General features: G+C 38.1%; 1 protein-coding gene across 5 annotated transcripts in view; it reads left to right on the forward strand.

Annotated features, from left to right (window-relative positions):
• The window catches only part of SGO2 (shugoshin 2), a 77216-nt gene that overhangs the window by 15704 nt on the left and 34369 nt on the right, over positions 1–27143 (forward strand). The window contains exons 1-4 of one of the 5 annotated variants that reach the window (XM_043577420.1): positions 13366–13513; positions 20814–20945; positions 22758–22933; positions 23748–23825. In XM_043577420.1, coding sequence (XP_043433355.1) covers positions 20816–20945; positions 22758–22933; positions 23748–23825 — 384 coding nt within the window. In that variant the 5' untranslated portion in view covers positions 13366–13513; positions 20814–20815. Of the gene's footprint in view, positions 1–13365; positions 14033–19967; positions 20347–20813; positions 20946–22757; positions 22934–23747; positions 23826–27143 lie in introns of those variants that run through there. The other 4 variants (XM_043577423.1, XM_043577424.1, XM_043577421.1 and 1 more) reach the window with 4 other exon arrangements.

Below are 27143 nucleotides of genomic sequence, written 5' to 3' on the forward strand. Positions count from 1 at the left end.
GGTGCCTCAGTGGCTCAGTTGGTTGAGCGTCCAACTCTCTTGGTTTTGGCTCAGGTCATGATCCAGAGTCGTGGGGTTGTGTTGGGCTCCACACTGAGCATGGAGCCTGCTTAAGATTCTGTCTCTGTCTCTCTCTGTCTCTCTCTCTGTCTCTGTCTCTCTGTCTCTCTCTGTCTCTCTCTCTCCCCCCCTCCTACCCCTCTCCCCCACCTCTGTGCTCTCTCTCAAATAAAAAGAAATTAAATATATATATATATATATATATATATATATATATATATATATATATATTTTATATGGGTGGCTCAGTCGGTTAAGCGTCCAACTTCAGCTCAGGTCATGATCTCATGGTTTGTGAGTTTGAGCCCCACGACAGGCTCTGTGCCTGACAGCTCGAGGCCTGGAGCCTGCTTCAGATTCTGTGTCTCCCTCTCTCTCTGCCCCCGCCCCCCCCCCCCCCCTCACACTCTGTCTCTCTCTCTCCTTTAAAAATAAATAAACATTAAAAAAAATTTTTTTAATATATATATATACATATATATATATATATATATATATGTAAGTAAAACTATTGGATTTCAAAGATAAGTACCCAAGCCTTCAAGCAACAAAAGATCAAGAAATTACAAGAATGAGAGAATTAAACTGGCTCAAAAACAACACACGTTGAAGGCAACAACAGAACAGCACTTTTTTAAAACTCAAGGAAAAGAAGTGTGAATAAAAAATATTCAGTCAACTTGTTTTTCAAGTAGTAAAGCAAGAGGAAATGAATTTTCAACTGGAAAAATTCAGGGAATTTTGTATACATGAGCCCCTCTTGAAGAATCTGGGAAAAGATGTTTTCCATCCAACCAAGTGGCAAAATTTCATCAAAAGGGTTGATGATCACTTACCATATTTAATTGTAGATCTAAAATTACACAAAGGTGAGAACAAAACTCAAAGAATAATGTGTAATAGGGTCTAACAAAGTAGAAATAATGTAAATAAAATGGGAGACACTAGAGAGATAAAAGAAAGTAGAATAAGTTCATTGATTGTGAATAAGCAATAAATAGGGGTCAAGGGTAATATTAAAATTGGTGAGTCTGGTGATAAATGATTAAACAAGAAAGAACTAAGGGCTTTAGAAAAGTTATGAATACAAAGATAACCACCAGAATAATACTATAAACTTTCCTAAATACAAAAGGAAATTTTAAAAATTAAAAGCAAAGAGGGGCTTCTGGGTGGCTCAGTGGGTTAAGCGTCCAACTTCGGATCAGGTCATGATCTCGCAGTCCGTGAGTTCAAGCCCCGCGTCAGGCTCTGTGCTGACAGCTCAGAGCCTGGAGCCTGTTTCAGATTCTGTGTCTCCCTCTCTCTCTGACCCTCCCCCATTCATGCTCTGTCTCTCTCTGTCTCAAAAATAAATAAACGTTAAAAAAATTTTTTTTAAATAAAAATAAAAATAAAAGCAAAGAAAATGCATCATATACGGAAAGAAACCTAACAATTACAACAATGTTAATATCATTACTTTATATAAAATAATTTTAACATAAAATGATAGTAGAACTAAGCACATGTCATATCAATCAATATGAATAAGTTTAATTTATGTATTAAAAAACAAAGATTTTCCAGGAGACTATAGATGCTGGAGAGGATGCAGAGAAACGGGAACCCTCTTGCACTGTTGGTGGGAATGCAAATTGGTGCAGCCACTCTGGAAAGCAGTGTGGAGGTTCCTCAGAAAATTAAAAATAGACCTACCCTATGACCCAGCAATAGCACTGCTAGGAATTTACCCAAGGGATATAGGAGTACTGATGCATAGGGGCACTTGTACCCCAATGTTTATAGCAGCACTCTCACAATAGCCAAATGATGGAAAGAGCCTAAATGTCCATCAACTGATGAATGGATAAAGAAGTTGTGGTTTATATACACAATGGAGTACTACGTGGCAATGAGAAAGAATGAAATATGGCCCTTTGTAGCAACGTGGATGGAACTGGAGAGTGTGATGCTAAGTGAAATAAGCCATACAGAGAAAGACAGATACCATATGGTTTCACTCTTATGTGGATCCTGAGAAACTTAACAGAAACCCATGGGGGAGGGGAAGGAAAAAGAAAAAAAGAGGTTACAGTGGGAGAGAGCCAAAGCATAAGAGACTCTTAAAAACTGAGAATAAACTGGGGCGCCTGGGTGGCGCAGTCGGTTAAGCGTCCGACTTCAGCCAGGTCACGATCTCGCGGTCCGTGAGTTCGAGCCCCGCGTCGGGCTCTGGGCTGATGGCTCAGAGCCTGGAGCCTGTTTCCGATTCTGTGTTTCCCTCTCTCTCTGCCCCTCCCCCGTTCATGCTCTGTCTCTCTCTGTCCCAAAAATAAATAAATGTTGAAAAAAAAATTAAAAAAAAAAACAAAAAAACTGAGAATAAACTGAGGGTTGACGGGGGGTGGGAGGGAGGGGAGGGTGGGTGATGGGTATTGAGGAGGGCACCTTTTGGGATGAGCACTGGGTGTTGTATGGAAACCAATTTGACAATAAATTTCATATATTGAAAAAAAAATAAAAAACAAAGATTTTCAATTTGATTCATAAAGAAAGCAGATGTGGGGTGCCTGGGTGGCTCAGTCGGTTGGGCGGCCGACTTCAGCTCAGGTCACGATCCCATGGTCCGTGAGTTCAAGCCCCGCGTCAGGCTCTGTGCTGACAGCTCAGAGCCTGGAGCCTGTTTCAGATTCTGTGTCTCCCTCTCTCTCTGACCCTCCCCCATTCATGCTCTGTCTCTCTCTGTCTCAAAAATAAATAAACGTTAAAAAAATCTAAAAAAAAAAAAAAAGAAAGAAAGCAGATGAAAATAAGAAACATGTCTAAATCAAAATGATTCAGAAAGTATAAAACTAAAGGAATAGGTAGAGGTTTACTAGGTAAGTGGAAACAATAAGAAAGTGGAAGTTGTGATCCTGATATCAAAGTAGAATTTAAGTCAAAATACATTAAATAAGACAAAGAAGGACATGTTTTAATGTCACATTCACAATGAATATATAACAGTTATGCATCCTATTCACCAAACAACTCAGCAATACATTTATAAAGCAAAAATCATGGAGCATGCAAAGAAACATTGACAGAAATACACTATTTGTAGAAAACTTAAATACACCACTTCTAGTACATATGAAGTAAACAAAAAATAAGTAAGGAAAATAGATATGTAAATAGCATAAGCAATAAAGTAGATCTTATGGATATATTTATTCTATACCCTGAAAATAGAGAATACAATAGTAACAAAGAAGATAAAATATTTCAGAATAAAGTTATCAAGAAATGTGCAAACTTCATACAAGAAAAACTTTAAAACACCCCTGAAAGATACAAAAATGGGCTTGAAAAAACTGAAAGACATTCCATAATGTCATAAAGATAACTAGTTTTCTCTAAGTTCATTTATAAATTTAACAAATACCAGCAAAATTACCAACAGTATTTGTATGGAGTCAGTTAAGTTGATATTAAAATTCGCTTGGAAAAATAGACATGCAAAAATAGCCTGGAAAACACTGAAAAAGAAAAGTTTATGAGAGGAGAGTGGCGTATATTAAAATATACTATAAGCCTGGTTTTTTATCTTTTCATGGTACTGGTGCATGAATTGACAAATAGACCAGTAGAATAAAATAGAAATTACAGAAATAGATACAAATACATATGGAAATTTAATGTGATAAATGTGTTATCTCAAATCACTTGGGAAAAGGTGGACATTTTAACAAATACTGGTGGGATAATTGGTTTGCTATTTGGAGAAAGATAAAATTAAAAGCCAGTCTCATGGGGCACCTGGGTGACTCAGTCGGTTAAGCATCTGACTTCAGCTCAGGTCATGATTGAGCCCTGGAGCCCTGCATCCAGCTCTGTGCAGACAGCTCAGAGCATGGAGCCTGCTTCTGATTCTGTGTCTCCCTTCTCTCTGCCCCTCCCGTGCTCATGCTCTGTCTCTCTCTGTCTCTCAATAATAAAGAAACGTTAAAAAAAAAAAAAAAAAAAGCAAGTCTCACACTATAAGAATAAACTCCAAAAGCACCAGGGATATAAATGTCAAAGATGAAGTCATATAAGTACTAGAAGAAATAATGTATGGTTTTCTCTACAACCTGCATGTAGGAAAAGATTTTCTAATTACAACTAAAAATTCAGATGCAATAAAAAATAAAATTGATAGATTTGACTGTGTTTAAACATTTTTTTGAACAAAAAATAGAGAAATTCCTAACTGTGAGATGATTTACATGCACACACCATTTTTCACATATTTCTCAAAAATATGAAAAGATACCTAAACTCACTCATACGTGAAATGAAAGTTAAATCTACCCTGATGGTATACCACCAACAGTGTGAATATTCTAAGCACAAAGCTAGTGATTGCAGTATTGTACTTGCAAAATATCAGAAAAAAAATTAAATTTCTATACATAGGAGAGTGTGTGGATGGATCCATAGGATGGAGTACTATGAAGTTATAGAAAAGAATGAGGTCATTTTCTATGAACTAATGTAGAGTGATTTCTAGAAAATTTTGTTAAGCAAAGAAGATGAAATGTAAGATTTTTTACAGTATGTCACTTTTTGTGTAAAAATAGGAAATGAGAAAACCTACATGTATCTAATCATTTGTACAAATAAAAGCATAGGAATCATTAACAAACAAAAAACTATTAAGATTAGTTACCTATAATCGGCTTATAATAGCCACCAAAATTATCCAGATGCTAATCCCTGGAAACTGTGAATGTTACTTTATGTGGAAAAACTGTCTTTGTAGATGTTATTAAATTAAATACCTTCAGATGGAGAGATTATCTGGGATTTTCAGGGTGGGTCCTACACGTAATCATAAGTATCTTTGTAAGAGGCAGACAGAAGGAGATTGGACTACAGGTAGAACAGAAGGCTGTGTGATGGAAACAGAGGAAAGCAGAGTCACAAGAGGTGATGCTACTGGGGTTTTGAACAAAGGAAGAAGGTCCCCAGAGTGGAGGAATGTAAGGAATGCAGCTCTGGAGGATGAAAAAGGCAAGGAAAAATTCTCCCTGGAGCTTCAGAGGGAGCATACCCTTGCTGACATACTCAGGTTAGCCCCATAAGGCTTGACTCAGAATTCTGGCCTCTGGAACTATCAGAAAATCAATTTCTGTTGTTTTAAACTACGAAATTTCTGGTGATTTGTTACAGCAGCCATAAGAAACTAATGCAGGCTGCAAGGAAGTAGGAGTGAGAAAGGGATAGAAGAAAGGAAGAGTGATACTTTTGAATACATGTGTTCATAAATTCTGACTTCTAAAACTAGTTAATGTTTCACCTACTAAAATGCATATATGAGTATAAACATGCACGTATCTAAAGATAGGGGAAAAAACTAAAACTATATACAAATAGACATAAGTAAACCTAACCATAATTCAAATGAATAACGTAGTCACCTTGAATAGAGGGGAGAAAATTAATGAATCCAAGAAAATTTAGGTCGCAGTATTTGACTGCATAACCTTAAGCAAGAGGTTAAAAAAAAAGAATGGTAAACAAATAGTCAACTCTAGTTAGTCAAATTTTCACAGAATTATGGGTCAGAAAGTTACTTTCTGTGTATTCTAAGACTGACAAAAAAGTAAATATATTGTAGGTAATAGGAACCAGATTTCTCACTGTCTCAGTATTTACTGTCTCAGATTTTCCATTGAAAAGGAAAATAGTAGAAGGAACCCCATTATTTTTATTGGAATTGGAAGTATCAGTGTGAATGCATGGTTTTTAAGACAGATAAGACGATGGATACAAACAAATGGTAAATATAGAAATATGGATGTTTGTATACATGTATGTATGGATATATAAAGGTACATAGATTTTCAAGCTCTGTCCCCTAAGAGAGCCTGGAACTAATGACACCCCAGTAGCAATGGTCCCACCAAGTGCCCAAGTTTTGGTTTCTAAACCCATTCTGCCATTCTTTAGTAAAAGGAACCAAAACTTCTTGGTGAAATTGCTGATTGAGTAATTCCCAGGGCTGGGACTGAGAAACTACAAAATGAGCCGGAAATATCCTGCTATTCCAGAAAGTTGTTCAATGAGTGATGGGGACTATCAAAGGGACACAGGAATCATCTTTAAGGGGCTGTTACTTGCCAAATGTGGGACAATTTGCTCATCAAAATTTATTATGACAATAATAGATTATAATCTATTGAATAAAATAAGAATTCATGAGTCGATACTGATAGATACTGACAGATGGTGAGAGATACTGATAGATGAGTCCATACTGATAGATAGGGGTGGAGAAGAAAGCTCTTGCCAACCAATAAATGTAAAAAAAAAATGATAAAATTAGAAAAAAATCACCATTTGACAACTATCATAGAAATAATTGACTTAGGAAAGATACATCAATAGATGTTAAAAACTAATGACTGGAAATTTTGATTAGAAGAATAATTACACACAACATATCTCCTCACAAGATTCTTATTAATTATAAAAAGAAATTATAATCATAAGTTATAATTCTTATTAATTATAAAGGGATTTTACAGTGGAGAAACCTGGCAGACATCACCTTAATCACGTGATCAAAGTTGAAATCACCAGTTAACAGTACAAACCAACATTATGTGCTCCTGAGGGGGATATACTGAGAAGACGTCAACATTACTTCTACCCAAAATGAAAATCTGAATTTAATCCTGAGGAAATTTCAGACAATCCAAATAGAGGAACATTGTAATTTAGTGTGCCTCTACTCTTTAAAAAATGTCAAGATCATGAAAAACCAAAAAAAAAAGCTTTGTAACTTTTCCAGATTAAAGTAGTCTGTACAGTCTGTCAAAATAAAAAGTATTATAATTAATATATAAATAAATTTATTTCAAAATAAAAAGTAAAAAAATATAAATACAATTCCATGTTGGGGGCTAAGTAGAGTTTATGTGAGCTGTCTATAAATTATTCTAGCAAGACCAGAAGTCCTTCTGCAAGCTGCTCTCTCTCTCTATATATATATATAGAGAGAGATGATAGATAGATATAGATGTAGATATAGATATAGATATAGATATAGATATATAGGTAGATATGGCTATATATATAATGCATAGCCTTGATTATGTCCCTTTTCTGCTCAAAAACTCACCTGTGTCCTCATTGCCAAATAATTACACCATCCCTCCATTTCTACCTAGTCCTTTATATTTACATTGTATTTGAACTGAACTATTTATCAGATAATTTACTCACTTTTACATTTTATTCCCTTTATCTTGCCCTTCTCTCAACATAAAATGCCCCTTTCCATACATTGAAATTCTAATCTGGTAAAACCCTACACATTCTTCACAGCCCCTTTATTGGTTTCCTGAGGCTACTGCAATAGTTTCCCATGAACTCGGTGGCTTAGAACAGAAATTTATTCTCTGACAATTCTGGTGGCCAGAAACCCGCAATCCAAGTGTTAGCATGGCTGCTCTCCCTCTGAAGTCTCTAGGAGGAATTTGATCCTCGCCTTTTCCAGCTTCTGGTGACTGTTGATGTTCCTCAATGTGTGACTGCATCCCTCTCTTTTTTTTTTTTAATTTTTTAAATGTTTATTTATTTTTGAGAGACAGGGCATGAGCGGGGGAGGGACGGAGAGAGAGGGAGACACAGAATCCAAAGCAGGCTCCAGGCTCTCAGCTGTCAGCACAGAGCTGGATGCAGGGCACGAACCCACTAACGGTGAGATCATGACCTGAGCTGAAGTCAGACACCCAACCGACTGAGCCACCCAGGCACCCCTCCAACCTTCTCTTGTGAGTCTATATGTCAAGTTTCTCTCAGCCTCTCTCTCATGAGAACACTTGTGATGACATTTAGAGCCCACCTGGATAATCCAGGATACTTTCCTCATCTCAAAAGCTTTAGCATAATTAAACCTTCAAAGACTCTTTTTTCAAATTAAGGTAATATCCATGATTTTGCCATATGAAGTAATTTTCACAAGTTCCAGGGATTAGGAAGTCAATATCCCTTTTCAGCCTACCACAACACCTAGGTCACATGAACTGTCCTCTATGCTGGCCTCCTAAATCTACAACCAAACAGGAATCACTCTCTCTGCTACTGTTGTGGCAATCAGCATGGACCACCTTGTATTGCTACAATGATAAGTCAGATGTACTGGTCTCTAAAATTCTCTGACAGCATGAACCTTCCATCAGTGTAACCTCATAGAACCCATTAGCTGTTTTTCCTTTTTTCTAAATAATTTCTACCACTTTCTGTATAATTCATTACTTACAAAAATGGCAAATATGATCTTAAGAAAACCATGTATGTGACCTAAATAAAATTAAGATGATGGAGAAAATACATGATATTTTGTGAGTGAAAAAAATTACTAGTCCGTTTACTGAGAAAAGTACTTCATATTTGCATTTAGGGTGAACATAGCAAAGTTTTCTACAACCAACTATTATGATAAATATTTAGCTACTTACTGATGCCTGCCTTGGCTGAATAAAATTTGATTTGCTGAGCATATTTTGGGGGGGCTTATTTATGTTAATTGTCTAAATTTGCACTCTGGGAGGAATCTGCAGTTGTATTTATCTTTTCCCTCTTAAATTCTGTAGTGCTTCAGTCAGTTTGAAACCAGTACTTTTATTTTTCTTTTTATGACTAACTGTATCTTAAGAGGCCCTACCTTTGTGTATGGGTTGATATAACAGTGGGGAGTTTTAGGTACAAACTATTTCCTTTCATTCTGTTAGAGAAACTATAGGAGAAAAATTTTTTTAAATGTTGAGATGGTTTTTTTCCAAAAGAAGCAAATGTTTGGTTTTTTTTAAATATTTATTTATTTTGAGAGAGAGAGCTGGAGAGGGGCAGAGAGAGGGAAAAAGAGAATCCCAAGCAGGTTCTGCCCTCTCAGCATGGAGTCCAATGTGAGGCTCAATCCCATGACCATGAGATCATGACCTAAGCTGAAATCAAGAGTCGGATCCTTAACTGACTAAGCCACCCAGGCACCCCAAGGAACCAAATGTTTTAAATAAAATGAAAGCTCATAGTCCTACATTTGTATGAATTTGAAAGTTTACCGAGCACTTTTGTGTTCAAACTCACCTATGTCTACAACATCTGGGATTTAACCTCTTCTTCCTGCCTCAGAGGAAGAGGTAACCCTTCAGCCTATGGCTTAGCTCTTCTTCCAACCTCTGGATCCACATAAGTCTGCTCCACCCCTAGCCACCTATGTCATTCACTCTCCCTCTCTACCAGCTCCTCCCTCCAGCGTATAAAAAGACTGCAGATCCTCCTTCCACCCTGGATTCCCCTTCTGCTTTTGTCACTTCTCTTTTTATCCACAAAGAATTGTCTGCCCTCATCTTTGCTGGGAAATGAATGACTTCTTGACTGTTAACCCCCAGGGTCGTTCTTGCTCACATCTTCCTGTGGTATAAGGCAAGGTTGCCTGTCCCCTCTTTGAAATGAGCTCTTCCCTTGGCCTGCATGAAGTTTTTGTCTCCTCCTGCCCCTCACTGCTTCCCTGGATACCCTTTCATCTTTCCTCCATGTTGATGATCACCAGGGTTCTGCCTTCCACCCTCCTTGTGCTTCTACATACCCTCCCCCCATAATTTAATCACCTCCAGCAATTCCTATTACTGTCCATTGCTGACTCCCAAATCCAGACATCTCTTTTGAGTTCCATATTTTATATCTGTGTGCCTGCTGGACATTTCTACCTTAGATATCCTGAAGGGACTTCAAACAGCTGAATTCATTATTGTCCATGACTGCTATTCTTTTGCATTTGTAGTGAGGAGTAGAACAAAAACTGGGTATGTTGAGGAAGGGTACAGATGGAGGTCTCTTGGGACCCACTCCAGCAGCCAGGGGAATGTCCATGTGGAGAGAACTCTGGAGTTTTGGGCTTCAGGGCCCTGCACTGTTGGATAGTGCATGTTAATGTAAATCTGTTAGTGAAGCTAGTGATTATGACAGCTGACTTTTCAAGCCCTCCCCAAGCCTCCAGTATGTATGGTTTGGATTTTATCACAGGAAATCTTGAGTAAAGAGATGCTTGAACCTCTTTGGAAAATCCTGTGGAGGCACAGGCTAGAGATTGGGAAGTAGACTCAACCCCTGTCTCAGTACAGCCCAGCGTGTGGATTAGGGTAGAGGTGATGAAAGGGTCCTCTGGCTGGAGGTCATCCAGCCAGACAGCCAGTTAGACCAAGACCCCTGATTATTTTATCCCTCCCCCAGAGAAGCCTCCCTGCCACACATACATAAACTTAGGTCAGAGATAAGATTGCTTAGTTCCCCTGTTACATATTCCCTGCCCTTGCCGAAACCAGAGAGACCATGTTGAATCATCTTAAATCTCTACTTATAATGTATGGGAATGGATTGTTTGCTTGTCTGCCTTATCCCTTAAGGAAACAGGATTTGCCTCATCTATTTTCACCTCTAGCATAATGCCAAATGCAAAAAGGACTAAAAATAAATAAATAAACTGAAGAAAAAGAGAAAGCTGGCAAGCAGGTAACATAAGTAAATTTACATGATGAATGTCATGCCTTGAAACTGAAATGACAGTGACCAGCCATTTCTTCCACTATCTCAAAATGGCCCCGGCCAGACTGCCTGTATCACATACTAAACTTTGCAGAATTTACTTAAATTTTTTTGTGCCTCAGTTTTCTCAACCATAAAAAGGAAATAATAGTACCTACCACATAGGATCACTGTGAGAGTTGAAAAGGCATATAAAGGGCTTGACACAGTGCCTAGGACATGGAAAATGCTAGATAAATGTTATCTGCTGCTGTTATGATTAGTACCTATTCCTAACCTGGCACAGCAGGAAGTCTTTTCATTGAAGAAAATAGAAATTATTATTATAATACAGTAGCATAAAATGATGAAAAGAACCTTTACCATTCTTTTGGCTGCCCAGCTCAAAAGCCCTTCCTGAGACTAAATGGGAGGTAGAGGTGGCCTCTTACTAAGAAGCTAAAAAAGCCAGACCCCAGCTGAATGTTCAGAACTCCCTTCCAGCTAGACTTTGTAGCTTATGATCCAGGCTTTACCAGTGAGACACACTCAGTGCAGGCCTACCAACAGGAGCTAGTGGCACCAGGCAGCAGGGATGGGGGACCTATATTAGGGTCATGCCCACTTTCTCTAAAGGTGGCAGTGGTGGAGGTCCCAGTGGTAGCATGTAGGGCCACTGCTGGCTATGTAAATTCAACAGTATCCTCACAAGCTGTGCTGGGTCTTTGTTGCCAAGACCCTCTTGTTCCTGTTTTCAAGTCCACTTCTCTATCCTCTCCAGAAGTGCTTTAAACCACCCAATGCCCTTTTCTGCTTCTGTCAGCCTGGGTTAGTTTTTCTTGGTGCAATTCAACCTGCCAGATTGATATACATTATGCATTCAGATGGTTTAATAAAAGTAAGTACACCATTTCTATTTTGTTTTATTGGTTTATTGATTTGCAATATGTGTCTTCTACTCAGCTCCTAGACAGGGACTGTTTTTCTTAGATGATTGGCGAGGGGGGGGGGGGGGTCAGGGCAATCAAATTTTAATTGACTGGAATCTACCCTTAGGTAAAAAAAAATCAGGCAATTAATGGGTGTAGGAGTAAAGGAAAATGGAGGAAGAGGAGCAAAACCAGTACCTTGTGCAGGTATGATAAGAGTATCATAATAGGACCAAGAGATCATTTAATTTAACTGGTTTATTTTACAGATAAGGAGACTACAACAAAGAACACATAGCTAATGTGTGTTCAAGGTACAACTAACTGTCTCTTCACACTCCTAGTTCAGGGTTTCTGCCTCTATCCATTCTACCAAGAGGCAAATGACCTAAAAGCAGGCTGAAATCAAGGTAAATTCAGTTCAATTAATTATACCTTTTAAGTTTATGATTGTGAATGAAAAGAATTTACATTTTCAAGAGATTTTTACAATTTACAAAGCATTGGTTTGTTAAATTCTTTCAACTGCCCAAAATAAGTTAATTATCACTTTTTTTAAAAAATAGGTTTTGGTATTCACGTCTTGAAAAAGTTTGGAACATCTCTTTTACCTCTGACTACTCTCCCTTTTCTATTTGTTTTGGTTTTGAAGTAGTAGCTACAAAATAAGACAAGAAAAAAGCAATGTAAGTGTATTTAGTTTTTTAAAATATTAATGTATTTGAACAAAATGATCTGATTGGAACCATCATAAAAATATATTGGATGTTGTTATTAACCTCCATATTACAAATGAAGAAACAGAAGCTTAAAGAGATTATGTGACTTGGCCAAGATTAAATAGGCACTAAATGGCAGAGCCATGTCATGGTTCATTTAAAAATCATGTAACATATATTGAGCATTTAATGTGTCAGGCTGGGTAAACAAGATACTGTGCTAGTTAATCCGTAGATAAACCAGAAATTTCTAAAACCAGTATATTACATACTGAACCACTTATATTGAAGTTTTTACTGAACTATAAACTGTAATTTTAGCAGCTGGCCAATCAATAAATACTCTTCTACTTATACAAGATTCATGTAGCCATATCTCTTTGGACACCAATCTTTAAAGATATTAAACTAAAAGATCTAACTCAGAATCATGTTTGACATAATTCTTCTAGATTTTCTAAGGTAAAGTGGAAATCTGTGATTCTCAAATGTCCCCAAATGGACAAAAAAATGACAGGAATATGAAGTTGACTGCATCATTCTATAACCAATTATTAAAATCTATATTTAGTAAGCTATTTTCAGTTTCTGTCTAACGACATACAAAGAGGATATTTTATTCTCAGTGTAGTTTTCCCAGGTTTTTCTATAGATTATAAAGTCACTCGTGAAAGGAAAACTGACTTGGAACACAAAGTGAATAATATATGTTTTAATGTAGTTGGGTGTTAACGGAAAATGCCATTCTTGTATATTTAGTTGAATCAAACCATTTGTTTAAGACCTAAATGTTCAAAGAAATTTCATTGCCACTTTTCCTTCAGCAAGTTGAAAGAAAAATAGTGCTTTTAAGTGAAAAACTAAATAAAGGTCCTGGCATCATAATGCAAAGATGACTGTTACTCCTTTTAGACCTCTAATAAAGGCATTTTTGTTAAAGGAACGTTTCCTTTTCGGTCAATGCATCAAAAGACAGAACAACAGCCACCCGCCACCACCACCCCCAGCCCCGCCCATGGTCCAAGCTGCCACTTTCACCTTCGTTGAATAGCCCCTGCCTTGCCTGGAAACGCCCCCTCTGGCTCTCAGCTCGAGGTACCGCCCCTTCACCTCCCACTTCCTGGTAACCGCGCTCCTTTGCGCGGCCTCCTGGGGATCTGATTGGCTGATGTGGCAACCGCTAACGGCTGCGGAGTTTAAACCAGAGCCGTAGCCGCTGGCGCTGATCTTCTCAGGCTGGGTGGTCGTCGCCCCCATGGTGAAAGGGCGGTAAGTCAGAGACCTCGGCGCGGCCGCCCCTTTGCTTGGGGAGATCCGTGCCTTTCCCAGCCGAAACTCTCAGCGCTGCTCTCTTGAGCCTTCCGTCAAGGGAGCCGTGCGCGGCCCGTGGTCCCGCCCACCCTCCGCCCTCTGGTATCGCGAACTGAGGCCGCGCTCTCTGGGCCTCGTTGGGGAACTCTCCGGTTTGGATCTGAGTGGCTACATCTTGTCTCTTTGATTTTGTGCCCGGCTGGGTGAGAGGTACGAGCGGCCAGTTAGAAGGTCAGCTCCTTGAAGGAAGAGATTTCAGTCTTTGTGACTGCACTACTCCTGCTTTTTAGAGCATTATCTAGGTCATTGTGAACCTTCAGCAAATACCTGCTGGAGACTGCTTACCCAGGTTCTTAAATGATCCCTCTCCTTTGGAGTGATCATTTGGAAGGAAGGCTGGCTGAAGGCGAAGGGGTGATGGAAGACTGGGAAAAACTTAGAACTTGAACTGCGTCTTGATTTACAGGTAGGACTTCGGTAAGGAATAGTGACTATGATTTTTCTAGATGAAGAATCCGATTCAGAACTGGATGTGGAATTTAATATTTCTGATATAGAGTTAGCCGAGATAATGGCCAGACAGGAGCTACAGAATAATAATAAATAGGTCGTATTAGTGAGTGCTATGTGCCAAGTCCTGTACTAGGCACTGTACATACATCGGCTCATTTAGTCCCTACAATTAGATGTACTTACTATTACTTTATAAGTCTGAAAGTTGAAACTTAGAGACATTAAAATAACATAGCTATGAAAAGTTAGAACTGAGACTCCCAACACAGTCCCAACTGGTATTTAAAATACCTCAATCTCTGTATCATAAGTCATCCTTGAATGGTACTCCAGTGGCCTGGCCTTGGTTCCTAAAGTGTTACTTGGTGAGGTTGTTAATGTGGAGGGTGACAGGGCAGTGTTAAAAGGAAGACTCTGATTTCTGGCATGAGCATGTGGGTGGGTGATTGATAGTGCCATTTATTAAGTTAGGGAACCAGGGGCCAACTTATTGGGGAGGACAATTCAGCGGTGGTTTCCTAATTAGTAAAATGAGATTTGGTCTTCCTGACTGGATTTTTTTGGAGATGGACTAGATATCTATGCCAGTGTCTCTTCACAGGTGTAAGAGGCAACCATTTATCTGTGGAATTTCTGTATGTGCCTGTGTTCTATCTATGTAATAGATAGTGATCTTTGATTTTACCTTTTTTCTTTTTTGACAAAATTTTTAGAATACTTTAAACTTCTTTCCCATTGCAGAAAATTCTTCTAAAACCATATTCCCATTATTTACTTGACATCACCCAACATCTGCCCAACACTTTCAAAGGAGACTCATTCCAGCATTGGTCAGTTTTAGTATTTGACACTTTTTCCATTTATCCATAGTTGTTTCTTCAACAAATGTTTAACCAGTAGCTGCTATGTGCCAGGCACTCTTTTGGCTCTAAGGGTACAGCAGCAAACAAACTTGACAAAAATCCGTGCCTTCATGGAACAGATTTTAGTAGAAGACAGTAAATTAAATAAGGAAATTATGTGATCTTATATTAGACACTGATAAGTTAATGGAGAAAATATATAATAGGATAGTGAAATGGGGTCAGGTGAGTAATTTTAAATATTTGGTCTGGGAAGGCTAAGAAAGTGACATATTAGTAAAGACTTGAAGAAAGTGAGTAAACCTCATGATTATTTGGAGGAAGAGTTGACACTAAGAAGAAAAAAACAGGAATATAAAGATTCTGCATTGGGAGTATGCCACGGTAGCCAATGGCTGGAGCTTAGTGAGTGAAGGAAGAGTGATGAAGAGGTCAGAGAGGTACTGGATGGGGAATTGGGGAGGCAGGGGGGAAGTGTTAAACTGTGTAGTACTTTACAGGCCATTGCAAGGATTATGACTCTACTCCAGTGATATGGGAACCACTGGAGGGTTTTTAACAGAGGAGTGACATGAATTAAGTGTAAAGGGATGATTTTGGTTACTAGGTTGAGAATAGATAGTAGGAAGGAAGGTGGAAACACGAACACCATTTAGGTAGTTACAGCAATAATGTACATGAGAGAGAATGGCCACTTGGATCAGAGTGATAGCAATAGGTGGCCCATGTGAACATGTTGTGAAGGTCAGGCCAGCATGACTGATGATCGAGTGGATGTGGGATGTGAGAGAAAGATGTTTCTGAGCTGAGCAGGTGGAGATGGAGTTTCCATTAAATGAGATGGAGGAGACACAGTGGAGCAGGTTTGGGTGTGTTGAGTTTAGGACATGTTAAATTTGCACTGCAGACGTGCTTGGGTGGCTCAGTCAGCTAAGCTTCTGACTCTTAGTTTCTGCTTAGGTCATGATCTCACAGTTGGTGAGTTCAAGCCCTGCATCACTCTGGACTGATGGTGCAGAGCCTGCTTGCACCTCTCCCTCTCTCTCTGTCCTTCCTGCATCTTTCTCTCTCTCTCTCAGAATAAATAAACTTAAGATTTTTTTTTTTGAGATACGTATTAGACATCCAAGTTGGAGATGAGGAGTAGGCAGTTGGATAAGTAAGTCTGGAGTTGATCAGGGATATAAATTTGTAAGCCGCCCCATATCACTCTGTACTGATGGTGCAGAGCCTGCTTGAGATTCTCTCTCTCTCTCTCTCTCTCTGTCTCTGTCTCTGTCTCTGTCTCTCTCTCCCTCTCTCTCTGTCCTTCCTGCATCTTTCTCTCTCTCTCTCTTAGAATAAATAAACTTAAGATTTTTTTTTTTTTGAGATACATATTAGACATCCAAGTTGGAGATGAGGAGTAGGCAGTTGGATAAATAAGTCTGGAGTTGATCAGGGATATAAATTTGTAAGCCATTGGCATTTAGATTTAAAAGCCAGAACACTAGATGATACTCTCACAGTAGTTTATGTACATAGAAAAGAGATGTGACCCAAGGATTGAGATTTGGGGCACTCCAATGGTAAGAGGTTAGGGAGATGAAGAATAACCAACAGAAGAGACTTAGAAGAAGTGGTCAGTGAGAAGGGAAAAACCAAGGAGAATGTTTTTTTAGAAGATTCCTAAAGAAAGTATTTCAGAGAGAATGACCTGATATTAAATACTGTGATTAAAATTAGATCAATTGAGAACTGTATCTTGACTACTATATCTGATTTAGCAATGCTGCAATTTAGTGACTTCAATTATCAATTTCCATACGGTAGTGATGAGAGCAACAACTTGAGTGGAGTAGATCAAGAGGGAATGGCAAGGGATGAATTGGAGACTGCAAGTATAGACAACTCTTTTAAAGGAACTTGCGATAGGGGCGCCTGGGTGGCTCAGTCAGTTGAGCGTCCGACTTCGGCTCAGGTCATGATCCTGCGGTCTGTGAGTTCGTGCCTTGCGTCGGGCTCTGTGCTGACAGCTCAGAGCCTGGAGCCTGTTTCAGATTCTGTGTCTCCCTCTCTCTCTGCCCCTCCCCCACTCGTGCTCTGTCTCTCTCTCACTCTGTCAGAAATAAACATAAAGAAATTAAGGGAACTTGCGATAAAGAGAAACAGAACTAGGGTAATAACATTCCAGCATCAAGAGATCGCTTGTATCTTTTTAAATGTTCCATGTTTATGCATTTACACTTGCCATCCCTTCTTCTGGAATACCCTTTCTAATCTTGATACCTGACAAATTCTTTGTTTTTAAGACTTATTTGTTCATTGAACAAATATTTGTTGTGTTCATGTTATTTTCCAGGCCCTGTTAGATGGGCCATGTAATATATCAGTGAATAAAACAGAGAAAAATCTATGACCTTCTGGAACTTAAATTCTAGTTGGGGAAAACAGGAAGTAAGTAAATTCTGTAGAGTATTAGATAGTGCTTTAAATGCTATGGAAAAAAATAGAAAAGGGTAAGAATGATCAGACATGCCAAGAGAAGGAGCTACAGTTTTGAATGGCCTCAGTGAGAAGGTGACACTTGAGCAAAGACTTGGAGGAGAGTGAATGAGCCTTTTATATATCTGGAGGAAGAGCTTTCTGAGTAGAAAGAATGACCAGTACAATGGACTTGAGGCTGAAGGATGCCTACCATCTGCCAGGAGCAATTAGAGCTTGGTAGCCAGTGTGACCTGGAAGGAATGGACTAGTGAACAGAAGAAAGTTCAAATTGGAGAAATGGAAAGAAGAGCAGATGTTGAAGGGACTTCTTGACCATTGAAGCCCTTCAGCTTTTATTCTGAGAGAAATGGGACCATCAGGGAGTTTTTTAGATTGTCTAGACTAAAAAATGCGCTGTAGTGAGGGCAGCAGTGGGAATAGGGGGATAAGAGGCTGTTGCAATAATTCAAGTAAGATGAGTCCGTGCCTTGATCTGGGCTGATAGTAGTGGAAGTGTTGAGAAGTGGTCAGGTTCCTAATGTACCGTGAAGGTTGATTGGGATAGGAGAGAGATTTTTGGCCAGAGCAACTAGAAGGATGGAGTTGCCATTAACTGAAATAGAGAAGGCTCTGACTGAAGCAGGTATGAGCAGGTTAAGTTTGATATGCCCTGTTATAATTGTTTAAGCAGAATTGTGAATCCAGGGAGGTTCAGGAAAGAGATCCAAACTGAGATCATAAAGTTTAGAGTTCTTGGCATTTTCTAGGTGGTATTTTAGCCATGACTATCAAATCACCAAAGGAGTGAGTATAGATACCCAGAGGAGATCCAAGGAGAAAATCTGTTACAAGTTTGGAACATTTGTAAAAGAGAAAAGAAACAGCTAATTAGGTAGAGGAAAAAACCCAGAAGTTTGGTATGCTGGCAGCCAAGGAAAGATACTTTTCGAGGAGGAAAGATAAATAACCATATCAAATGCTGCTGCAGGATCAAGTTAGATGAGGACTGAAAATTGACCATTAGATTTAGCAGTGTGATGGTACTTCAAGATGAGCACTTTTGGTGTAGTCATAGTGAAAGTCTGAGTGACATAGGTTTAGGAGAGAATTGGAAACTGAGTACAGACAGTTCTTTCAAGGAGTTTTGCTATAAAGAGCTTCAGAGAAATGGAGGAGTAGTCTGAGGACGAAGTGGGAACAAGGGAAGGTTTTTTAAGATGAAGGAAATAGCAGTATGTTTGTATGTTGATGAGAATGATCCAGTGGGAAAAAATGACAATGAAGAGGAGAGAATTATGGAGTTATGTCTTTGAGGAGGCAGGATAGCATGAAGACCAGTGCATGGATCCTTATCTAAGCAAAGCAGGACTGACCTTAGAAGATAGATGGTTCATCCATCATAATGGAGAGAAGACAAGGGCAAAGATACAGATGATAATGGGTAGGTAGTTGTAATGAGAGTTTTGACAGAGTTCTCTACAGGTTGCTTCAGTGTTCTCAGAGAGAGTAATAGTGAGCCAGGATATGAAATTAGCAGCCAATAAAGAGGAGTGACCCAGAGGTTGGCTATACCATCAGGATGTAAAGGGTTATAGAGTCTGATGACATTATATTCAAGGCTGGGGATTTTTAGGGAGGAGAGAGAACAAATGGTCTACAAGCATGAATGTAGTGCATCCTTTAGGAGGTGAAAGGGAGAAAATGGCCACCTCCTGACCGGGAGGGGAATCTGCATCTTCCTGGGAGCAGCTGGTTCAAGAAGATAAAGGGACCATTTAGAGGAGTGACTGAAGTTAGAGGTTTTGATAGTGACGGATTGTGAGTTCCAGAGATCTTCACAAGGTAGGGCAGGGGTGAGATATGAAGACTGTTCATTTTCTGTGGCTGTTGTAACAAATGACCACAAACCAGGTGGCTTTAAACAGCAGAAATTTGTTTTCTCACAGTTCTGGAGGCCAAAAGTCCAAACTCAGTGTCGCTGAGCTGAAATTCTGGTGTTCGCAGGGCTGTAGTCCCCCTGGAGGCTCCAGGGGAGAATCTGTTCCTTGCCTGTTTCTGCTTCTAGTGCCTGCCAGCAATCCTTGGCTTCTGGCCGCATCACTCAATCTCTTCCTCTCTCCTGTATGGACAACAGTGAGGCTATTTGGAGGCCTAACTAGGTATAATCCAGAATAACCTCCCTATCACAAGATCCTCAACTTAATCACGTCTATAAAAACCCTTTTTCCACATAAGGCTTAGAATGTAAGGATTAAGACCCGATATCTTTGGGAGACCATTTTTTAGCCTACCACAGAGCTAGAGGAGGATTAGGATGAGGGAGATAGGGAGATGACAGTGACCTGGGAGTCCAGAGATTCTGTGATTGACATAAAGAGCATAGTGAGATTAGTCCTGTGGATTTAAGTCAGGTAGTGGTGGAAAGGTTGAGTATTGGAAGTTAGGCAAGTGCAGGTAATGGCGTTTCTTCTTGATCTCTGAAGATAGAGACAAAGAAGCTTGGGGAGGGAATGGGAACTTTGAAAGGTTAGTCTTGTCTAAGTACATAGCTCAACGTCAACTGTCCCTTCTCAGTAAAACCTTTTCTGATCATTTTCCTCTGCCCAGGCAGAGTTAATTACTTTTATGCATGGTATATTTTATTAGTTATTCTTCTCATAGTATAATGTGATTATCTTCTTCTTTCCACTTTTAGACTTTAAGGTCTAATAGACCATAACTGTAATGGACAAATAGACACACTCAACATATCCTGCCTAGTCCTCCAAACTAGCTAGCATGCCTCCTCTCCCATAAGATTAGGTATATCTGTTCTGTGCATTCTCTAAGGTTACACTTCTTACATTGTCAAAATAGGATCTGTACCTACGGTGGACTCTACATTCCATGACTGACATTCCTATACAACCGTATCCTGTTTTCTGTCTGCTGTGCCTAACCTAGCTCCTGGTATGTAGACATAATAATATAGATTTGAATGAAAAAATAGTCATTTACCTTTTTTGGATACCACTTTAAACCACTCCTGGCTACTTGCATACTTTCAGATTTCATACAAAGCGTTTTGTAAATACTTTTTTTTTTTAATGTTTATTTATTTTTGAGAGAGAGACACACAGAATGTGAGTGGGAGAAGGTCAGAGAGAGAGGGAGACACAGAATCCGAAGCAGGCTCCAGGCTCTGAGCTGTTAGCACAGAGCCCAATACGGGGCTCAAACTCACGAAGAGTGAGATCAGACCTGAAACGAAGTTGGATGCTTAACTGACTGAGCCACCCAGGCACCCCTGTAAATACTTACATACAAACAAATTATACCATATAAGTCATGATTATTACCTTCTGGAATGTATCAGATACCCTTTTTTCTTTTATTAATCATTGCTCTGATTTCTTTCTTTCTTGTTTTTACTTCAGTGATGGAGAACCCAGTGATGGAAACTAGCTCACTTTTTACCTCAGGAATTAAGAGACATGTGAAAGACAGAATTTCAAAGACTGGGAAGTTGAATGTTTCTCTTGCTTCAAAAATCAAAACAAAAATACTAAGTAAGTGCTGTTGGTTTTAAAGTATGCTCACATTTTTACTTTCCCTTGGAGAATTGATACAGTATTTGGCACTTCATTTTATCATGTATAGAAAATGACTAAAATGACAATTTTTGTTAAGCGATACTTTTTGTCCATTCAATCCTTTCTGTCTCCTTCAACTCTTATTTGTTTAATGGATATGATGATTTACCCTCAGTGGTGACAGCAGAATTTTCAGCAGTGAGGCCAGGGTAGCCTAAGGCAGCTACCTCCTACACTGCAAAGAAAATACCAATGTGACATTTCAGGAAAAGAGCTAAAAAACAAGTGACAGATTGTTCTAGTATGCTGTAGCAATTGGATGATGGGTAATCTAGAATGATTGGCCCAGGTAGAGTGTCGTCATGGGTGATTTTATATAGCCAAAGCTCATGATGGTATTGAACATTTTGGAGATAGGTTTCATGGATTCTGGAACTAAGAGGTCAGAAGGGAAAAAAAAAAAGTGGGAAAAACTGCCAATATAAATTTCCATGGCTTCTGAAACTTATCTCAGTGTTTCCTATCCATCTCAGCAGGAGTAGAGAAGGTTTCCTGTAGATATAACATGTTTGAAGGGTAATTGTGTGTGCCCTCTGAAATAGCTGAACCTCCTGAGTATCTTTAAATCTTAATGTTGCTCCTACCCAGGTCTCTAGAATCATGTGGTATATTAGACCACCTTGTGTAGTGGCTGTTTGCTATTCTCTTTGGCAGGACCATTGCACACTCACTATTATGAAGGAACATCCGGAGTTTGAGGAGTGCGACAGGAAAATATTATCCTTTAGCTCTGGAAGTCTTAAACTGGTTCTAGTCTGTTTTCGTTCTAGTCTGTTTTCTGTGTCAAAGGTGGCTGTGTGAAGCTACTTTCTTTATGCAAAAGATAAAGTACTTTTTTGGACCCTTTTTTTGATGCCCAAACAATGCTTGAATATTTAAAATATGTTATTTCTTTTATAAACTTATTTTATAGATACTAAACTTCCATTCAGTGGGATATGTTGTTGAATAGTAGCATTTAAATCTAAATTATGAAAATGTAAGTATGGTTTATGTGTACTAAGGGAACGCACTATATTTAAGGTGAGCTTTACCAAGGAATTCACGATTAAATTTCTCTGCTAACAACACAGAAGCATTTCTGATTTAAATTATATTTACATAGTGCTTGTAAAGAGAAGGCATCGAGTTTAGACTGCAGTAAATGCCAAGAAATAAGAATTGGATATTTAGGGTAGCAATAGAAAATCCCACAGGGTTTAGATGGTCTGTCCAACTTTACACTCATTATGGTCCCTTTCACTCAAAATTTTGAAAAATGGGCTTTGGAAGCATTAACTGATGTGTTCCATTCTGGAGCCACAGAAACTGGCTTTGAGATTTTAATGGCTACCCTAATATCTATGGGACATCTCCAGTTAGAGCTTTGGAATCAGCTTCTCCATTCTACCTCCTAGTCAAAGTAGGAAGGAAGGTAGGGCAGCAAGTATCAAGATTTAGTTTTTATGACTGGTCTAATTATCTAGGATCCTGCATCTATCCTAGACATCCTTTATCCCTAACTCTATTTACAACATTCTGCATTCCTTACAGTTCTTTTGTTCTTCATCTTCTGTCTGGCTTTTATTTCTGGTCTGTATACATTTTTTTTTTTAATATTGTCATTCTGTTGTTTTCCAGCCTTTAGTTAAGACTTATAAGTGAAATATATGTTGCCTAAAACAGTTTTATAAGGATATGAAAACTTAAGATATAAGTTCAATATTAACTTAAAAATTTTTTTTACAGATAATTCTTCCATTTTCAAAATTTCTTTAAAGCACAACAACAGGGCATTAGCTCAAGCTCTTAGTAGAGAAAAAGAAAATTCTCGAAGGGTTACAACTGAAAAAACGCTATTGCAAAAAGAAGTGGAGAAACTGAATTTTGAGAATGCATTTCTTCGCCTAAAACTAAATAATTTGGTATGAATACTATATTGTGTTTGAATTCTAAATTATAACTAAAATCTTAACTGTGTTATTAAAGAAGCTCTGAAAGTGTTTTTCAAATATCTAATTATTGTAAAAAATTTTTGAAAGAATATGCCATGTTAGTGGACAAACTTAATGGGTAATAAAATAGGTGTCTTTAACTCTACATTCTAAATGTCACTTACAGCCCTGCAAACCAGTATAATACCTTGATCATTATTTGGTTGTTTATCATTAGCAAAACTTGGTGCTTTACAACGATGGGCATAATTCCTCCAATGAAAGGAGGGGAGTTCCCAGAGTGTTTGTATTCTCTTTAATCCCAGCATTTCACTGGCTACACACCAAATAGAATGAAGATTGTAGTCGTTGTTTTCCCTTCCAATTTCCAACTCTGTCCATGGACAGGTCAGTAAGAGCCAATGGTTAGCTAGGCTGCAATTTATAGATCTAACACCAAAATGAGCAGAAATTAATTTAAAATGGAAAAATTGATCTACTATTCATGAGTGTTCAATTCCCTGATAAACTATGTTAACTTGCTGTAGGATGTATTATTACTGTGAGAAGAAAGAGAAATGTTTGTAGGAAAATTTATAATTGAGAACTCAGAAGCATTCAAGGTGTGTGTGTGTGTGTGTGTGTGTGTGTGTGTGTGTGTGTGTGAACTATAGCATGTAGTACCTTTTTATTTCAGTGTGATCTCAGTTATTTTCTAAGTCTTCTCAACTGATGACATCCATACATGTATGGTATAATAAGCTCCAAATCTTAATTGATTAAAAGTGTCTTTATTTTAACACAGAATAAGAAACTTATAGAAATAGAAGCACTCATGAACAATAACTTGATAACTGCAATTGAAATGAGCACTCTTTCTGAGGTAAGTAGAGTTTATATGTAAGTAGTGTAATTTTTTAAGCATTACTAAGCATAATTAAGATTAAGTAGCATTAAACTAATTTAAACTTTGTGCAAAGAAATGATAACACCAATTTTAACTGGCTAACAGCACATTATCATATGGCATAATTGGTTTATTGAAATTTTTACATAAAAATTAGGTTTTGATTAGAAGTAACATAGGATTAGACAGCTCAGTGGAACATAATGGCCCCTGAACAACTAAAAAACAGCTAAAAAAGACATTGTTAGAAAAAATAGTATTTCAAATTAGAAAAGGATTTGTATTATTTAAAAAGAAAGATGGGCACAATTGAACAACTATTTTGGGGGAAAAAAATAGAGGCAGATCCTACTATATACCATTCTCTAAATTCTAGATGGATTTAAATGTAAAAAAAGAAATCATATAAAATAAGAAATACAAATATATTCATTTTAAATAGGAGAGGCCTTTCTATACCTAGAAACAAAGCAAGAAGAAGGCATAAAGGAAACTATTGGTGGATTTTCTCAAAGAACATTCTTAGAAGGCTAAAAATCATAAAAATAAAAAGCCAATGGCAGACTGGGAAAATTAAACATATAGCAGATAAAGCATTAATATTGATAGTTAAATATGTCTTGTAATCTATCACGAAAATAAAATCAGTAGTAAAATTAGGAAGGGAGGAAAGCCAAATATTAGTGAAGTTAACTCAATTATCTAAATAGGAAACATAATTGTTGTAAAGTAGTATCTAATGAGAAGGCAAAATATACATAATAAATAAACTGAAGAAAGGTTAGTGAAGTCCCAATTGTAGGTAAATTCTTGATAGTAATGGAGTTTAGTGCTTTATAGGGCACCTTTTATTTATTTATTTTTTTAATTTTTTTTAACGTTTATTTTTGAGACAGAGAGAGACAGAGCATGAACAGGGGAGGGGCAGAGAGAGAGGGAGACACAGAATCGAAGCAGGCTCCAGGCTCTGAGCCATCAGCCCAGAGCCCGACGCGGGGCTCGAACTCACCGACCGCGAGATCGTGACCTGAGCTGAAGTCGGACGCCCAACTGACTGAGCCACCCAGGCGTATAGGGCAGCTTTTAAATGGAATTGCCTATATTTAGCTCCCAGCTCTGTTAACTTCCTGGTCCTGTGACTTTGGCATTTAATTCTGAATCTTAGTGTCCTCTTGTGCCTAGTGTGGCTAATGGTAGTACATCTATGAAGAATTAGTGTGAGAGTTAAATGTGGTTAGCATGTGTCCTCACAATAGGAAGAATGCAATAAATGTTAGCTGTCATTACTTTTTTATTATTGTGTGTGCATCTTCCTGTGTTTTCTAATTTTCTGCAAATCTCTCCTTTTAAAAACTTATTTTTAGTCATTTATAAGGCTTTTAAATACATAGTCTTTCTGGTAAGAAAATAGGAACTCTTTCAACCTTTGTGATCAGTGGTTAGCTCCTTTGTCAGAAGCTTTATAAAAGCTAGCCAAAGAATGTGTACTTTTATCTCCTAACTTCATCCATATTTGGATACAGATTTGTGTACATGTCCCAGTGAAATAATGTTCACAGGAGATGTAGCTCTTAGCATTATAAATTTGATACCTAGTACAACCAGTGAGCAGAGGTATACCTTATACATTTAGTATCCTCTAAGGAGAAGAGATGCTTGCTTTTCACTGGGTGGGTGGGTGGGTAGGCAAACTCAGGGAGGGGGCTCTGTTTTGCTGATCAGCTTGCAGGGCTGAATCAAGTTGCCTTGAATAAATTACTAAGATCAGAATCAGATATAGCAGTGGGGAGTCTAAAGTTAGTACAGGAATTGACTTAGAGAGTAAGGGAAAGAAGCTAATTAATTAGCAAGATCTGGAGGAACTTTGGAGAATAGATAGCCCTAAAAGCATTGCTTAACTACTTGTGAATTATGTGATACAAAGCTCCTTCCTTCCACTAGTTCTTTAAAAAATATTTAGTAAAGTCAACTTTATTCCCGATGCTTTTTGTGTGGCTCTCTTTGGAGAACTCAAGGCTGAGATCAGCATCTGGATTTAGAAGAAGGTAAAAACACTAAATGGAGGAGCTTGATGATGAAGGGACAGCATATAACTTTGGGATCTACTTTCTTAGACTTGCTATTTAACAGACTAACTTTTGCATATCAAGTTTTGAGTTTTGTAGTTCCTTTTTATTTGGGGAAGAGAATGATGGGGACTATAGATGTTCTAGTATCAGAACAATATAATGAAGTATATAGAATGAAATCTCATATAAGCTTCTGTTCTGCTTTTAGCCACTTTATTCTTCCTTCTTTCATCTCCCCACACTACCTACATGTAACTGCTTTGTTTCTTTATATTAAAACAAAACATATAAATATTTTCTTAATTTTCTTTCTTACACAAAAGATAATATACTATCCCTAATTGTCCTATGCCTTACTTTTTTTTAATGTGACCTATCTTGAAGATCTTGCCATATGATTACAAGAAATGCTTCCTCATTCTTTTCCAGTGCTATTTAGGATAGATCCAGAGTGGACCTCTAATCTATTTAACTAGGTTCCTGTTAACACTATCCAACACTATGTTGGATACTTGGGTTGTCTTTTGCTTGGCTTCACATTAGTGTAGAATGCCCTTTCCTCTTGCATTATTAATTTTTTCCCTCTCTTCTGGATTATTCCTATTAGAAGCAAAAATGTTATCTCCCGTCTTTAAAAAATAAAACAAAACAAAATGAAACCTCTTACTCCAAATAACTCCCCACCCCCAGCTACTTTCTCATTTTTCTCCTTTATAGCAAAACTCTGAGAGAATTGTTCACACTGTCTCCAGTTTCTCTTGAACCCACACCGATTGGAGTTTCATCACCACTCCACTAAAAGTGCTTTTCTGGAAATTGACCTCCATGTTACCAAAACCTCTTGATAGTTCTTGGTCCTTACATTGACCTTCATGTGACTTTTACAACACTATATTCTCCTATGTTTCTTCCTACCTTTCTGATTATTCTTTTTTAGTCTGTTTGCTGTTTCCTCTTTATTTTCCTGACTGCTAAATTTTGGGTGCCCCAGAACTCAGTTCTTGGGCTTCTTCTATCTACATTTGTTCCCTAAATGATTCATCCATTCTCACGGATTTGATTATTGTTAAATGCTGATGACTCCCAAATTTGCGTCTGCAGCCTCCCCATCTCCTCTGAACTCCAGACAATACCTAGTCCACTACTTATTTCGCATTTCTATTTGGATGTCTAAGAGGTATCTTAAATTTTGCACTTGCCACCAAACCAGTTCCTTTTGGGGGTC

Source organism: Prionailurus bengalensis, chromosome C1 (genome assembly GCF_016509475.1).
Source record: "Prionailurus bengalensis isolate Pbe53 chromosome C1, Fcat_Pben_1.1_paternal_pri, whole genome shotgun sequence".
NCBI lineage: Eukaryota > Metazoa > Chordata > Mammalia > Carnivora > Felidae > Prionailurus > Prionailurus bengalensis.